This window comes from Eleutherodactylus coqui, chromosome 7 (assembly GCF_035609145.1).
Source record: "Eleutherodactylus coqui strain aEleCoq1 chromosome 7, aEleCoq1.hap1, whole genome shotgun sequence".
Classification (NCBI taxonomy): domain Eukaryota; kingdom Metazoa; phylum Chordata; class Amphibia; order Anura; family Eleutherodactylidae; genus Eleutherodactylus; species Eleutherodactylus coqui.
The window spans coordinates 101,231,796-101,247,198 of NC_089843.1; the positions used below are offsets into that span (position 1 = coordinate 101,231,796).

Consider the following 15,403-nt stretch of genomic DNA (forward strand, 5'->3'; position numbering starts at 1 on the left):
TACAATGTGCAATCATATTATGTTCTAAAGAAATGTTAGTCCAATATTTTCTCATTTACTTATTTGAGTTATAATGGCAATTCTGGTTTAACAAATGTCTCAAACTGCACCTAATTGTGAAACTGAATAAATGCTACAGATCAGGGCTAAAAGCTTGTTTGCCGACACACTGGCAGTAAGGATGATAGTACTTTACTAAGTGGACTCCTATTGATGAAAATGTCATAGGGACATGCATGGTTCAAAGGGACCATGTCAGACTTGCGTCAGGCTTTACGGTTGACTTCATGCAAATCAGAAGATGGAACAATGCTTCTACAGCGCCACCTAGTGAAAGGAAGCATTCCTGTAAGCCAATGTCAGACCTTTTAACAAGCCTTGTAACAATAACTGGGAATTAAGAACCAAAGCCAGAATCTTCTCCCGAAAGGGAAGATAACCGTGTACAGACTATTTTGAGGCAATTGCTCCTCATCAGTGTGCAGTAGGTTTCTGGCTTGGCTAGTAAGAGGCCTATAGATGTTGGTCAGGAAGAGTATAGTTTCTCCTTAGGGAGAGCACCTGGTAGGTGTGAGGAGACTCCTCTGGGAAATATGCAAATAGGAAGATGTTAAAATGCCTCTACAGCACCACCTATTGGAAGGACGAATGGCATTATAAGTCTTCTAAACACTTAGGTGCTCTCCCCAAGGAGAAACTATACCCTTCCTGACCATTGTCTATAGGCTTTTGAATAACCAACCTTTGAACCAATACATCAAAGATGCTGATGGTGGGGCACTCTCTGTGCTCTTTCTTCTTCCAAAATGCTATTGCTCTACAACACGAAAGTACTGGCAGTGCGACTCTGTTCCACTTACAAGTACTTTAGACAGAAATAGGAGGGAACAATGCTGGTGTCTACACCAGGTAAACCTAGGCAGATGCCAGAGTTAACAGGAATTGGTGGGCCCAATGCTTTCTAATATACATACTCTACAAATCAAGGTGGCAGGCTCAATTTAATTGTCATCCAAGGTCATACATACACTTGGAGTGGGGTCCTAAGTAAGAATAATTTGGAATCTGGAACAGTGTGTAAGACTGAAAAAAATACATCTGCCTATCCATTTCAGCCTATTACCCACAGAGGATTCAGAGGAAAGCAAAAAACCCCCAAAAAACCCAATAAACGTAGAAGCCAATTTTTCCTCATTTTAGGGATAAAATTCCTTCACGACTGGCAATCAGAATAATCCCTGGATCAACAACCCTTCTATAGTCATCAGTGACATATAATACTGTTCCACTAAGGAAAGACATCCAGGCCCCTCTTGAACTCCTTTAGTGAGTTCGCCATTAGCAAGTCCTCAGACAGAGTTCGATAGTCTCACTGCTCTTACAGTAAAGAACCCTCTTATATGTTGCTTCTTTTCTCTGGACATAAAGGACGCCCCTTTGTTACAGTCATAGTCCTGGGTTTATAATAGATGATGTGAGAGATTAGGTCGCCCCTCAGCGACACAATTTTGATAACCTCTCTGGGTATTGTAGTCCGCCCATTCCATTTATTACTTTAGTTGCCCACCTTTGTACCTGCTCAAGCTCTGATATGTCCTTCTTGAGTACCGGTGCCTAAAACTGTACACATTATTCCATGTGTTGTCTGACTAGTCACTTGTAAAGAGGAAGAACAATGTTCTCGTCATGTGCTCCAGGCCTCTTTTGATGCACCACATGATCCTATTTGTCTTGGCAGCAGCTGCCTGACACTGGCTACTCCGGTTAAGTTTACAATTAACCAAAATCCCCAAGTCCTTTTCCATGTCCGTTTCACCCAATGGATTCCCATTTAGCATGCAATGGTTCCTATAATAGTTCAATGAGACAGAATATGCGCCACAGCTGCCTATAAAGCAAATAATTGTCTGTTCTTCTGTTACTAAAATATAAAACCACAGATAACACCCGGATATAAAGACTCCACTCGGTTAGGCGCACATCTTAATAAGGTGATCTATACATTCCAGGGCAGTAGGCTTAAAAACAAGCTACATGGATTCAGCTCTTCCCTCAGGATTTGGGGCTAAGAGCTAATCATTTACCATTCCTCCGCAGGACACATCTGCTCCTGATCACCCTCGCTGGCTTCTTCCTGGGCTAATTCTTGTTCCACCGCTTCCAACTCAGCAGATGTCCTCTCTAGCAAAGCTGACACAGCATCCTGGCAGAAAATCCAGTAAAAGCAGTCAGCAGTGGATCATCAAAGGCAAAAAGAGAGCAATTATAGCTACAGCTCCCTAATCTTTAATTGAAATTCTGTTTGACTTCTGTCATCTGGTATCAGCCACTGCGGCAGAATTAAACCGTATACAACCTCTGAAATAAAACCAGTCACATTTCAGTAGTCGGGTTATTCTTTTACACTTCTGCTTCAAAAGGCAGATGTCAGCTGACAGGAGTCAACTGCTTTCATTTTTAAGTCTAAGGAAAAAAAAATAGTACAAAGTGATTCTGGAAACTAACGTTCCTTAATAGAGATATCTAAGCCTTGTAGAGGAGCGTGCTAAAGAATCAATGGGCGCAAGTGTGATATTATATTTTAAGGGGTTTTCCAAGGAGACTACTACTGATGACCTATCATCAGGATAGGTCATTAATAGTTGATCGGCTGGGGTCCGTCGCTCGGGATCCCGACCAATCAGCTGAGCGGGCACATGCTGTCAGCGACGCAAATGCACAGAGGTCACAGCGGAAGTCTCCGCGCTAATCTCCGTATGGTGGGCCGCCACTTGCAACTGCAGGCATGGCTGTCATTGAACTCAATGGGAGCCGTGCCTGAGGTTACAAGCGCTGGCCACAACATGGGAGGTCAGTGGGGAGGCTGACAACATGCGCCCGGTCAGCTGATCGGATGGGGTCCCGAGCGACGGACCCCGGCCGATCAACTATTGAAGATCTATTCTAAGGATAGGTTATCAATAGTAATTCCCTGGAAAACCCCTTGAACAGTAATCTTGGAAATAACTAGCCATTTAATAAAAATCAAAAAGACAAAAGTTGCAGAGTTCTGCTACAGCCAAGCCCTGAATATTACAGGCTATTTTCTTTTATATATGCATCCTTCCACTCAAGAAAGACATCTAGTCCCCTCTCAAACTCCTCTATGGATTTCGCCATCACCACACCCTTAGGCAGAGAGTTCCACAGTCTCACTGCTCTTACAGTAAAGAACCTTCACAAGGGACAAAGTACAATTTTATGGTGAACTGTGGCAAACACCAATACGGGTAGTTAAACATGTAGCAAATTTAATTAGAAACTTAATGCGACAAAGAAACCCTGCAGGCCTGGACAAATAAAGATGGCCGCACCAGCTTCTTCTATGTTGTGCACGCTGTGCATCAGTCTACATCATTAAAGTGCATTCACACAGACGAGTATGATATCGGTCCGAGAAACTCCAACCAATATCACACTGTTAAATTTGCGATTCTGGATGGAGGCACGATACGGTTTTGCTTAAATGGCCAGTGCCTACAAAAAAATAAAAATAATCTTGTCACACTTGCAAGCTAATCGCATGGTATGCGAGTGTAATGTGATTTTTTTTTTTAAAGAGCCTACAGGAAATAATGGGCGATTCCTTCCAAAAATATGACATGCAGGCCCTGAACAAGAATAGTTCACATTCTCGCTGGACTGCAGGAATCTGAATGATAATTGTTCAGTCTAAATGCCTGCAGTGACTGAACGACGATCAATAATTCGTTTGTCATTCAGTTTGCGCAGCATAGAAATTAAATAATCCGCCTGTGTACACAGGCAGTTGTTCATCTATGAAGGACTGCCTGTTTACTGTGAATGGAAACGAAAATGGGACCTCTGGAGGACAGCAGCTGGGATGACTGTTGGGTGCAAAAGTAGTCTTGTGTAAAAAAAAACACTACACGTACTTTGGTTGACCAGTGCAGTCCACATGAGCACCGCTGGTCAGCAAGAGCAGCATGTAGTGTCTTCGACTACTGATACTTACTAATACACAGTGTGCAGCAGGTAGTAAGAGCAGCGGTGCGGCCATGCTGGATTGTCCAGACCCGGAGGGCCACTTTAAATTATGGCACAGAACTTTTTCTGTCTTTCCAATAGTTTTTCCTGTGTTAAGACTGCTGTAGCCAGTTCTCTTGTATTTGGTACTATGTGCCCAGGATCTAAAAACTTATGTTCTGTGGCATTAACGGGTTAAAACCCCTATCCAGCTCCTTTCTGCTTTGTGTTATAAGCCAGTTTTTGAGGTTTGATACTGTCCATTTCCAAACAGTTGATGCACTCATTACTTTTGGTGGCCTGGTTTTTCTGATTATGTTGCAACTTGGTGCTCTCAAGTAGATGGGATTATAAGAAAATTATATTTATATGTATAGAAAAATATCCCATACTACTTACCAATTCATTAAAGAGGAACCACACAAAAACATTTCACTTTGGCTCATGGAAAAAAAGAAGTTGCCAAGGTCTTGATATTGCTATTATATACTTGACATGGTGCCCCCTGGTGTTCTCTTGATTCCCTCTCAGAACGTCCACTTAATATGTCCAGTAGCTCAGTTTCACTTACTGGAGGAATGGTGGGATGATTTCCGATGTTGTGCAGACTAGCAAATATGAAATGGTGCACTAGACGTGGCTTCTTACCACCGGCACTGTATACATTAGATGATGTTCTAATGGCCCTTTTACACGGGACGACAGTCGGCTAAATGACTGCACGAGCGCTGAAGTCACCAGTTGGTCATTAGCGCTCGCGGAGAGCATTCACACGGACATCGTTGGATCGCGGGCTTCTCACTTAAAGGGGTTGTCCCGCAAAAGCAAGTGAAGTTAAACACTTCTGTATGGCCATATAAATGCACTTTGTAATATACATCGTGCATTAAATATTGGCCATAAAGAAGTTAAGAAGTTATATACTTACCTACAGGGGGTCCCCCCCCCCGTGTTGGCGTCCCCGTCTCCATGGCGCCGACCAAATCCTTCTCCTTGATTAGACGCGCTTGCGCAGTCTGCCCTCTTCTGTCCCGTTGAATGGGGCCGCTCCAGCGTGCTCACGCCGCACAGCTGGTCTGCGCATGCGCAGACGACCTGTGCGGCATGAGCACGCTGGAGCAACCCCATTCAACTGGACATAAGAGGCAGACTGCGCAAGCGCGTCTAATCAAGGAGAAGGATTCGGCAGGCGCCAGGGAAACGGTAAGTATATAACTTCTGTATGGCCAATATTTAATGCACGATGTATATTACAAAGTGCATTTATATGGCCATACAGAAGTGCTTAACTGCACTTGCTTTTGCGGGACAACCCCTTTAACGCTTCACCTGCTAAGTGAAACGCTGAGTAGGGAGCGTTTACATGGAATGAAAAGTCGACAATCCAGTGCTAATTATGCTCACTGAAAGTTAGTGATAACGACTTGCGAAGAAATAGTGAGCGTTTTTTTTTTTTTTGCATTCACGCTGAACGATTATCGCTCAAATTTGTTGTTTTGAATGAATTTTGAGAGACAATAGTTACATGTAAAGGGGCCATTAGAAATATATCAAAAATACATCATGGGGCACCATAAGAATGAGCAAATGTATGCAACACATCCTCATTTAAAAGGGAAGCGGTCAGCCACATTGAGCCTATAAGCTAAGTAGCCAACACACAGAGTCCGGGCATACTTCTGTTTCCGCCGTTCCCTGTGTCAGCTGTCAAACCCGCTGTTGAATGCTTCCAGCGGACCTTCTGGGGCTCATCTAGGGCGCACACACAGAATGAGAGGGCTACATAGCGCAAACCTCAATGCATTCAGAAGTGAGTTGACGAGCTGACAGCGAGGAAACGACAGAGCAGGCAAGTGTAAGACTTACATCCCTGGACTTAGCGTGTCCACAACCTGGAGCCCATAGGCTGAGAGTCTCTTTTTTAAAAAAAAAACAAAAAAAAACAAAAAGAGAGATCTTGTTGTGGAGTTACAAAAGTAGAGAAAATATACCGCTAGAACCTATATGAAACACTGTCAATATGTGTACTAAATACAGAATTCTCTTTATTTGGGACATTATTCCACTCTCCTTGACAGCATCAGGCACCCCGAGAAAGCGTTAACATTAGTAGCTTACCAAATCCAGAGTTGCGGCCCGTGTCTTGTCTAATACTGGCTTTTCAGTAGTCTCTTTTGGATGATGAATGGCTCTGCAGGGCATCAACGTGTGCCACCGAGTATGTGCTTCACCTATAAATGACAGGTCTGCCAGACTGATCTGGATGCCAGCCTGCACAGTGGGGGGAAAAGACAGAGAAAAGGGGGACACAACTTTAATTTGAATTTGCTTCTTAACCATATATATATCTTCAAATGATTGTGCCAACACCACCCAGACAAGCTTTATAATAAAGTCCACTGGGTCTCCGTTCTGCACGGGTCAAAAGGAATACATTTCTGTTTTCATTTTGTTGCGCCCAGAGATTTGCTTCGATCAATATAAAGCAATGTCTACTTCCTGTGTAGGATTTACAGTAAGTGCCTATAGAAATCAAGATGCAGCATTGCTGAATGCAAGTAGTGCTGGTCTGTCTGTGCGGGTCTTTCTAATGATATACCCTCCACTCAATTCACAGACTTTGTCTAGCTTCTCGGTGAGGTGAAACTTGCAGGGTCTGAATCAACTAAAGCGTGCAGTTTCCCCAGACTGCCTCTTAAGGCCCATTTAGACACAATGATTATCGCTCAAAAGCCATCTTTTAAGCGATAATCGTCTAAATGCGCTGCCATCGTTTCTGCACTATTCGTTCATCGTTGATTTCCAGCAAGCTAGAAATCAACAATGACTCTTATGAGTGCCACATGCTCAGCGGGTAGCAGGATATCAGCTGAAAGAATGCTGGGACATCCCAGCAGCATACCAGCTGAAAGCTCAGAGAATAAAGGATCTGTCAGTGCTCCTGCTGTTTCTCAGAGCTATCAGCTCAGTGGGACACCGCTGATAACTGCAAGAACAAAGCAGCTGTTTCCATATGGAGTTGGGAAACACCGATAAAAAGGGACCAGCGAAAAAAAACAGATGGCATAAAGAATGGTAAGAAGACTATGCCAACACTGGGAGGATGAGGGCACTGAAAAGTATCTTGCTATGGGACGCACCTGCTACTGGAAAAACACCTGATATTTTGTATATTTTTGGAACCTCAGCTGAAATTGTAATTCTATAGAAGTTGTTAGTAGCAGCACTGCAAATATGTCTGCAATATCCCTAAAAGTTGCCTATAAGTAAATACAAATCTATAAGTACAGCGCAGCGGCCCATTTGTATTCTTTTCATGTAATGAATGATAATTTCATCAAGTGTTGATTTCATTGCATATTGGAACGAACGCCCTCAGTAACTGATTAAGAAGCGCTGCGGTGCAGTTTAATGAATTATTGTTCCTTCAGTGAAATGATACTTGATTAAATAGTTTGCTTTTACCACGTCTAATATTTACTCTCAGGCAGCAACAGAACGACAGTTTCTGAATGCTACACAGATACGTAAACAGAAATCCACTTGAGTAGTAATAGATTTCAAGGGCTCTTAGTGAATGAGAGCGAACACACAGGCCAAGCAAAGAAAGTGAAAATAGAAGTCATGTACCAAGCATTCCTCCTGATGGGTTCTTCCAGGCGAACACAGATCTACTCTCAGATTCTTCTGCTGCAGAACACCTTGTGAAATGGACACTCTGAACAGCTCATTAAACAGTATGGACTCCGTAGCTGGGTACACTTTGGTCCTAAACAGGCAGCTGATGTCATTTGAAGATGGCAGAATGGCAACTCTGATATAGCTGTATGGATGGGAGAAAATAAGGGAGTTGAGTATTACTGTGCATCTTAATAGTCTCACTATTTCTACTACATATAACAGCTTTAAGCATTGATAGAGGTTTTCCAATATACAAACATTTAGTTTGCCTTTCCGCTATTGGATGTCGTCCATTCTAAAGACCTTTCCCAATGCAGCAGGACAACTTTAGGCCAACATTAGGTATTTCATGTGACAGACTATCCTTGCATTTCCATCCTCCCTAGTGTACATAAATTGTTTATCTGATGTGCAATAATGACATCGCTCATATTAATGGGCGGCTACTTGCTATTAACAGCTTTTTAAACTGTATATGACTCTTGTTATGGGAATAAATTATATTCCAGAATATTTCACTGATCTGCTCCAGATTGGTTATAGCGAGAAGCTTCATGCATGAATATATGTATTTGAACTGACGGATGTTATCTATCAACCCCCAATACTCTTCTAGTTTATTGAAAGGAAGTACAATACAGATATACTGAATATGACGCACCAATTACATGCACGCCCCCCCCCCCCCCCCCCCACATCATAACAACTCATGATTGGCCTAGTATGTTAATCATTAGCGTCATTACATATGTTTACGCCCCAGGTGTATGTCACTATGTGAACACGTAATTTCTATATACCCAAGTAGCATAGACTTTGTTAATATTCTAATCTGCACCACAGGAACTTCTCATAGATAAGAAGTTCCTCCCCTTGATAGCTAGCGCTGAGACCCATACGTGGGAGGTTTAGCTTTAACTTATACATACCAGGGTATAATATTGAGCTTGTTAACCATTCAACTGCTAGCTATTTCCTATGAAGGTGGAGATATATATATTTGCCTAGGCTGATTTAAGAAACACATTTATATTATTATTACTACAACACTCTTTATCACGACCTCTATCAAAACACAATATTACAAGCCCAGTCCACATGTCTACTGACAATCATCATCAGGAAGCGGTTTGGCATCCCCTAAATATCCACAGACACTAAAATGTGGGTGGCTTCCGCCAATATAATTTGTATGTCCAATCATCCTGCTTTATTGTGTATGTTGCATAAACTATATTGTAGAAATTTTAGCAACCTTTTTCCTTTCCAAACATAGTAAGATTTTGGCTTTTTTCTGTTTGTACGGACTGGGAGTGCACCAAAATGGAAGCTAGACATAGTAGCTGGTTTTACTGTAGTCGTACTAGGTGTACCAAATACATATCTGTAATATGCTCTGAAAATATTGCTGTGGATACTATTTAAAGGGGTATTCCAGACATTGACATTTATTACATAACAGATAGGTGATGAATGTTTGATCGTTGGGAATTGAACACCTGTGAATCACCCTTTTAACCACTAGAATGGAGGAACCCATTTCCTCCTTCCTCACCACGAGTCTGTAAGAGCAGTGAGACTATGAAACTCTTCGTCTGAGAATGGGGCGATAGCAAATCCGATAAGAGTTCAAGAGGAGCCTGGAGGCCTTTCTTGAGCGATACAATGTCATATGCTGTAATAATTAATATCTTCAAAGGGGTTGTTGATTCAGGCATTACTCAGTCAGGAAGGATTTTTTTCTCTTAAATGGAGAAAATTGGCTTCTACCTCGTTGAGTTTTTTTTTTTTTTTTTGCCTTCCTCTGGATCTACAATGGAGGGAAGCCGGAACTAGATGGCAAATGAAAAATCAGCAGCCATATGCATTGTCTAATAGCTAAATATATATTTATATAAATTCATTCTACACTCACATAGGCAGCATAAAGAAACAAGCTAAAATCTAAATGTGTGCTGCGTTAAGGTTCTCCCAGCAGCATAAATAGAGACGTGGTTAAAAAATATATATATAAGTGTTGTTTTAGTTCCTATTACTTTTATATGCTTGAAAGTGCTTACAAGACTTTTAATCCCCAAGAAAAAAAAAGCATGTGTAGCTGCAATCAAGAAAGGCAATACGGAGATGAAAGAGATAAATCAGACATCAACCATAACAGCAGTCTCCATTGTATATGCTTTCCACCCTTTGAACTTAGATATCCAATGCAACACAAAGCACTTAGTACTTGAGAGGAATTTTTCCTTCAACTCTGCTCATGAAGGGAACACTCTTGCTCTTTTCCTGAAGGTTGTTGAAGAAGTAGTCAAAGAGAACTGATGCCATCTCTATAGTCACACTGCGCTCTGAGTGACTCAAATTAGATTAACTTTTTTGTGGTCCTGGTGGCTTAATAACCTCTTGACCGCTCAATCTTTATTACTTTACTCCAAACATTATATGCACTATGAAGGGAAGCTTCCATAGAAAATTAGTTTCTCATTGTAAGACACGTTAATGAGTAATTTCTTTGCTGCGCCGTTTGCCATCCATGGATAGCAACACAGTATCTGAACATTCTTATGTTCATTATTTCTGGTCCCGGCGGTATATTAACCAACAGTGTTTTTTATGTTGGCGTTTACAGGTTAGACTAGGCACAAACCAGCAAGAGGATTTGTATTCTCCTACTAGAGCTTTTATTGAATGCTACAATATCTAGCAGGTATTTAGAAAGGTGGACACACAGATGAGCTCTAGGTCGTGATATTAAGGGTTGAGGAACCTAAGGGCTTATGTCCACGGGCAGGTGAGATTCCGCATACGGAAGCCCACAGCGGAATCCGACCCTACCCACGGCTGAGGACCCTGCTTACTCGTCCGGGTCTTCTTTTTACTGTACTGCGGATGTGTGCGGCAGCACCGGCCGGGGAACATGCGCAGTAGAGTTCTTTTGCAAAACTCCTGCTTTCCCGTGGAATCCGCGACCCGGCCGGTTTCCACTGACTTAAATGGAAGCAGTCGGTGCTGAAAAAAACTCACTAAAATGGAGCATGCTGCGATTTGCTTTTCGCACCCAAAGGTCCACAAATCAAATCTGTATGCTTTAATTCAGTTGCGAACACCCATGTTTCCCTATGGGTGGCTTGAACTGTGGATCATCCGCAATTCAAATCTGCCTGTGGACATTGGGCCAAAAAGATGATGTAGACAACCTCAACCAAAAAAGGAAAGGAGTTATTGTAGTAATCAATGTCCTATTCATCATATGAATATATATTTGTGTGTGCAAGTAATAAAGCTAGCTAGGTAGACAGATATCTACACACACACCCTCATTACTATAGATAAACATAGAAAATGAGAAAAGTCAGGGATCCGATATAAAATGCACTGCGTTACTCAGTTGTATGGGGACCTACAAGATGATACTTACACTCTAGAACCAAAGTGGACTGGAGAAGGATGGTTCCTCATATTTCCAATAATTATCACAAAGCTGGAATTTCCTGGATCATATCTAAATAAATACGAAAATTAAATTCTGAATTACACAAAGAAAACCAAAAAAATAAAAAAAAACATTTAGAAGACTACATGGCTTATAAAAGGGGTTGTCCAGGACTCTTACTATTGATGAACATCAATAGTCTATCGGCGAAGGTCCACTGCTCAGGATCTCCACTGTGCAGCTGATTGCTGGGCAGCTGTCAATGCAGACAGCGCTGGAAGCACATAGCATGGTCCGTATTGCAGCAGCCTGGTTTGGTACTCCAAGCACAGAATTCAATAGAAACTGTGCCTGTAACATCAGTGTTACATGGCCATATGAGAGTTATGCCCAAGAAACTGTGCTGTCCGATCTACATGGTAACTGCACACAACATGCGCTATTCTCACCCGAGAAAATAAACATTGATCCGTATGAAAAATGTGGGGCTGTGCTAATTGGTTGAGCGCTCAGCCAATTACAGGCAGCGCTTAGCCATTCATCAATGAGCTAGGGATGATTCACCAGCTAGAGATGATTTTCAGGGAAGGGCTTATATTTCAAGCCCTTCTCCGAAAATGATGCTGCGGGGGTTGCCTAAAATCCACTGCTTTCAATGGGATATCATCTAGGACTTCTGCCACAGCTGTGACAGAAGTCTGTGATATACTCCCTATGCTTTCAATGGGGCTGGCGTTGCTGCTGCTGCCGGCCCCATTGAAAGCATTTTGTGATATTGCAGTGGGGGTTTTTTTGCGCTGCAAGGTGAGTGTTTTCACTCGCTTTTGCAGAACAAGAAAAAAAAAAAAAGCGCTAGTGGGTGTCCACCCTAACTGTGATACAATTTTAATTTAGACTCGGACATCAACTAATGGTGAGGTCAGGCATCGCCATGTTCTGTCTGCTGAAGCCCCGTAGAAAGACTGGGAGGCCTTGGTCAAACTGGAGAAGATTCAGAAAGTCGCCATTCATGCTTTATGTGGAATCTAATGTCAATTATCTTACAAGTAATTCAGATCTATCTCTAGTTTATTCTCCAGTGAGGAAGAATGAAGATCTAAAACTATTGCTTTTCATCCATACCTTGTGGTACTCACCTGAGAGTTAACTGCACTTCAGCTGCCCCAAGCAATGGATAATCCTCACTAAATGCAGCATCTTCACAAGGCCTGGCAAATGCAAGTAAAATGTCATCAAACACCAAAAAAGTTGGACAATATTTCACAAAGGAAAACTATCCCCATCAAAGAACAAGTATCAAGAAAGTGATGAGTAACAAGTGGTAACTGGAAAGTCAATGGCAGCTCTCCCATTCTAGACTTAAGGATTTACAGAGTCTCTCACCAGCTATCCCTGTTTTGTTAGATTTAGTACGGTATTCTTTTCATTGTCATAATAAAAATAATGAATAATTAGAAAGTAGAACCTTTTTAAAAACTTCTGACATGTCAGAAATTTTGATCAGGGGGTACGGTCGGAGGGTCTTTGTGCCCAGACCCCCACTGATCGTTAAAACAAATGGGCAGAAGTGCTTATCTGAGCACTGTGTCCATTTCGCTGTTGCAGTCACAGCTTGGAACGGTCTATGGGCTCCATAGAAAGTCTATATACTACTCACAATTACCTCTACTGATTAAAACTTCTGACAAGTTCCTATGATATGTCAGAAGTTTTTAAAGATGTTAGTTATACTTTAAAACATTGATGAAGCCAGATCTAGATACCAACAATTAGGCAATCACTAGGAGGTTACCAGATTCATAAAGCAGAAAACCTGTTGAACTTCATATCATCCTCCTCCCTGTGCCAAGGGGCAACAGATAACATTTGAGCACCATCTGCCGCTGCAGAAGTAAATGACATTGCAGTAACACTTACGGCTTTATACATGCTTCATATACACCACTATCACCCGCGACAGACTCGTCAGAAACTGCAGCGGACACACAAGCGGTCTTCCCTTCCTGGAGGTCTCCTGCAGACTTTCTTGTAAAGTCAACATCTGTGGAAAACAAAACATGTAAAAGAAGGGAAGTCTTAACACATTAGATAGTGCAGGGGGGGGGGAACAGTCACCCACTTGTTTGTCATAGACCCAAAAGGTATGACGCTATGGCACTTGTAGACTACTGTACATGGGTTCCAGTCAAAAAAAAAAAATCGCTGGTATGCTACTCAGCTCAAAAACTTTTATTGCAGAGCATGCAATATGTAAATCACATCCCTGGAGTCAACTGGGCAGGGCCAAAGCCTTCCCGGGTCATGGCGTCACGACTCGAGCTGCACCCAGTCCTCGTTGATTGACATCACTTTGGGCTAATGACGTCAGTGCTAGTAGCTAGCAGTGCTGACATCCCACAGAGCCTCTGGTCAGGTCTCTTCACGATGGCCATCTTGTACAAGCTGGATTCCATGGAACCTCGTGGCTCTATTGCACTGTTAGAGATGGACAGAGCATGTTCAGGATTGCAATCCCGCGAGGAGGCTGTCAATCAACAATGACTAGGTGTGGATAGAACAGTGATTGACCCAGAAAGACCTCGGCACCGCCCTGGTGACTCCAGGGACATAAACTGCATATTTCACCCGCTGCAATAAAGCTACATTTTCAAGCTGAGTAACACACCAGTGATTTTATGTACATAAACAAAGACCACCACTGACCGCTCTGGACCTCCAGTCTTCTGTTCCCTTCAGCTGCATGTGACTATTGTGGCCAATAGGAGGCCCTGACACGGTATGTCATGTAAACCTGCCAGGGCTTCTATAATAAAGGCCCGTATAACTGGTTTAAGGGACGTCACCAAGTGAGAAGGCCTGGTGATGTTGTGGCACCCGAGCACTGAAACGGTGATCTGTTGAGTATACGGCTTTTATATAAGAGGGCCCAAGGTTACATGAAAAATACCCTAAGTGGACAACCCCTTTAAACATACTGAACTCTGACCTGCAATTGACCATGCGGACAAAGACAACACAGCATTTGCATTAAGAGAGTAACCAAAGCCTGGACGAGGGGCCACCTTGCATGCGTGCCAACCGCTTCTTGACGGGAATCTCAAGGAATGTAGTTGCCACAACTTTGGCAAGAATCAAGAAAGAAAACGTATGGACGTTTGTGTCAATTCAATCATACAAAAGTCCCATTACAATATTTGCATACCTCCTACCAGTCCCCTTGTTCATGCAAACTATCTGCAAAGTGGGTTACATAAGCGAAGGTGCATTTTGTGCGGTCTCTGGACGTTCCTGGTTGGTACCGCCTAAAATGCTGTACGATCTGGGATTCCAACAGTCACCGGACAGAACTGGTTTAAATATACAGAAACTAAAAATCTTTTTTTTTTTTTTTTTCAATTCAAGTTTGAAGAAACACCCGCTATAAAATAATATTACGTAGGAAAGCTTTAGAAAGATCTGGAAACCAATAGTGTCAGAACATATTTTAGGATTGCTATTTTCTAAGTGCTTTGGGAGTTGAGCAACTTTCTTTTATACCCTCTTTATACCATCAAAAAGGGATTCTCATTTTATTTGAAAACACAAACACTCCAAAAAAACCTCCCTGTTGGTTACATCTACACTTGTCAAAGGAACCCTTTATTTTCCCAATAAGTGTATTCCGCCATGTGCTGCACCTCGTTACGTTTCATCTGTAACCCACATTCACAGGCTGGTCCCCCGCAGCGTGCCAAACGTCTGTATTTAAAAACGCAATTCTGACATTCCAAGAGGGGCTTTCATCCACTGACGAGAAAGTACGTTGAAATGCACTGTGCTCCCTTCTGAGCGCAGCCCTTACATCTTGTTAAGATGTTTAAAGTTCCCTAGCTTTAGATTGCCGATTTGATTGCTGAATGTCTTTTTTTAAGATGTAACAGAAGAATGCTGATTTTACTCCCTTTTAATGATAAAGAAGCTTTTTATATTTCCCCGTGTGATGGGGTGAAGGTGATGACATGATTTATTGATTACCCACAGGAATATCTTTAGCCGTTCTGAAACTCTGGCAATGACAGACACGGACTCTGGGAGGACTTCAGTCACTCCGACTTCTATCTTACCAGCAGGAGCCGGCATCTCATTAATGGCTCTAACAACGGGACACGTGAGAGGGTGCACGCTCCGCACACCCGGCACTGCCGAATGGGGCCTATGGGTGCCCCACATATTTACGGCACATGGAAGAATTGGATTCGAGAATGAACAACATACTGGATTACGAAG

The 15,403-nt window shown here is 42.4% G+C and overlaps 1 protein-coding gene across 1 annotated transcript in view; it reads right to left on the reverse strand.

Moving 5' to 3' along the window:
- WWC2 (WW and C2 domain containing 2) overlaps window positions 1-15,403 on the reverse strand; it is a 157,477-nt gene that overhangs the window by 27,346 nt on the left and 114,728 nt on the right. Inside the window, exons 12-17 of the mRNA XM_066573497.1 lie at window positions 13,055-13,178; window positions 12,274-12,345; window positions 11,123-11,206; window positions 7,657-7,849; window positions 6,145-6,297; window positions 2,085-2,203 (exon numbers count right to left, since the gene is read on the reverse strand). Coding sequence (XP_066429594.1) covers window positions 2,085-2,203; window positions 6,145-6,297; window positions 7,657-7,849; window positions 11,123-11,206; window positions 12,274-12,345; window positions 13,055-13,178 — 745 coding nt within the window. The remainder of the gene's footprint in view (window positions 1-2,084; window positions 2,204-6,144; window positions 6,298-7,656; window positions 7,850-11,122; window positions 11,207-12,273; window positions 12,346-13,054; window positions 13,179-15,403) is intronic.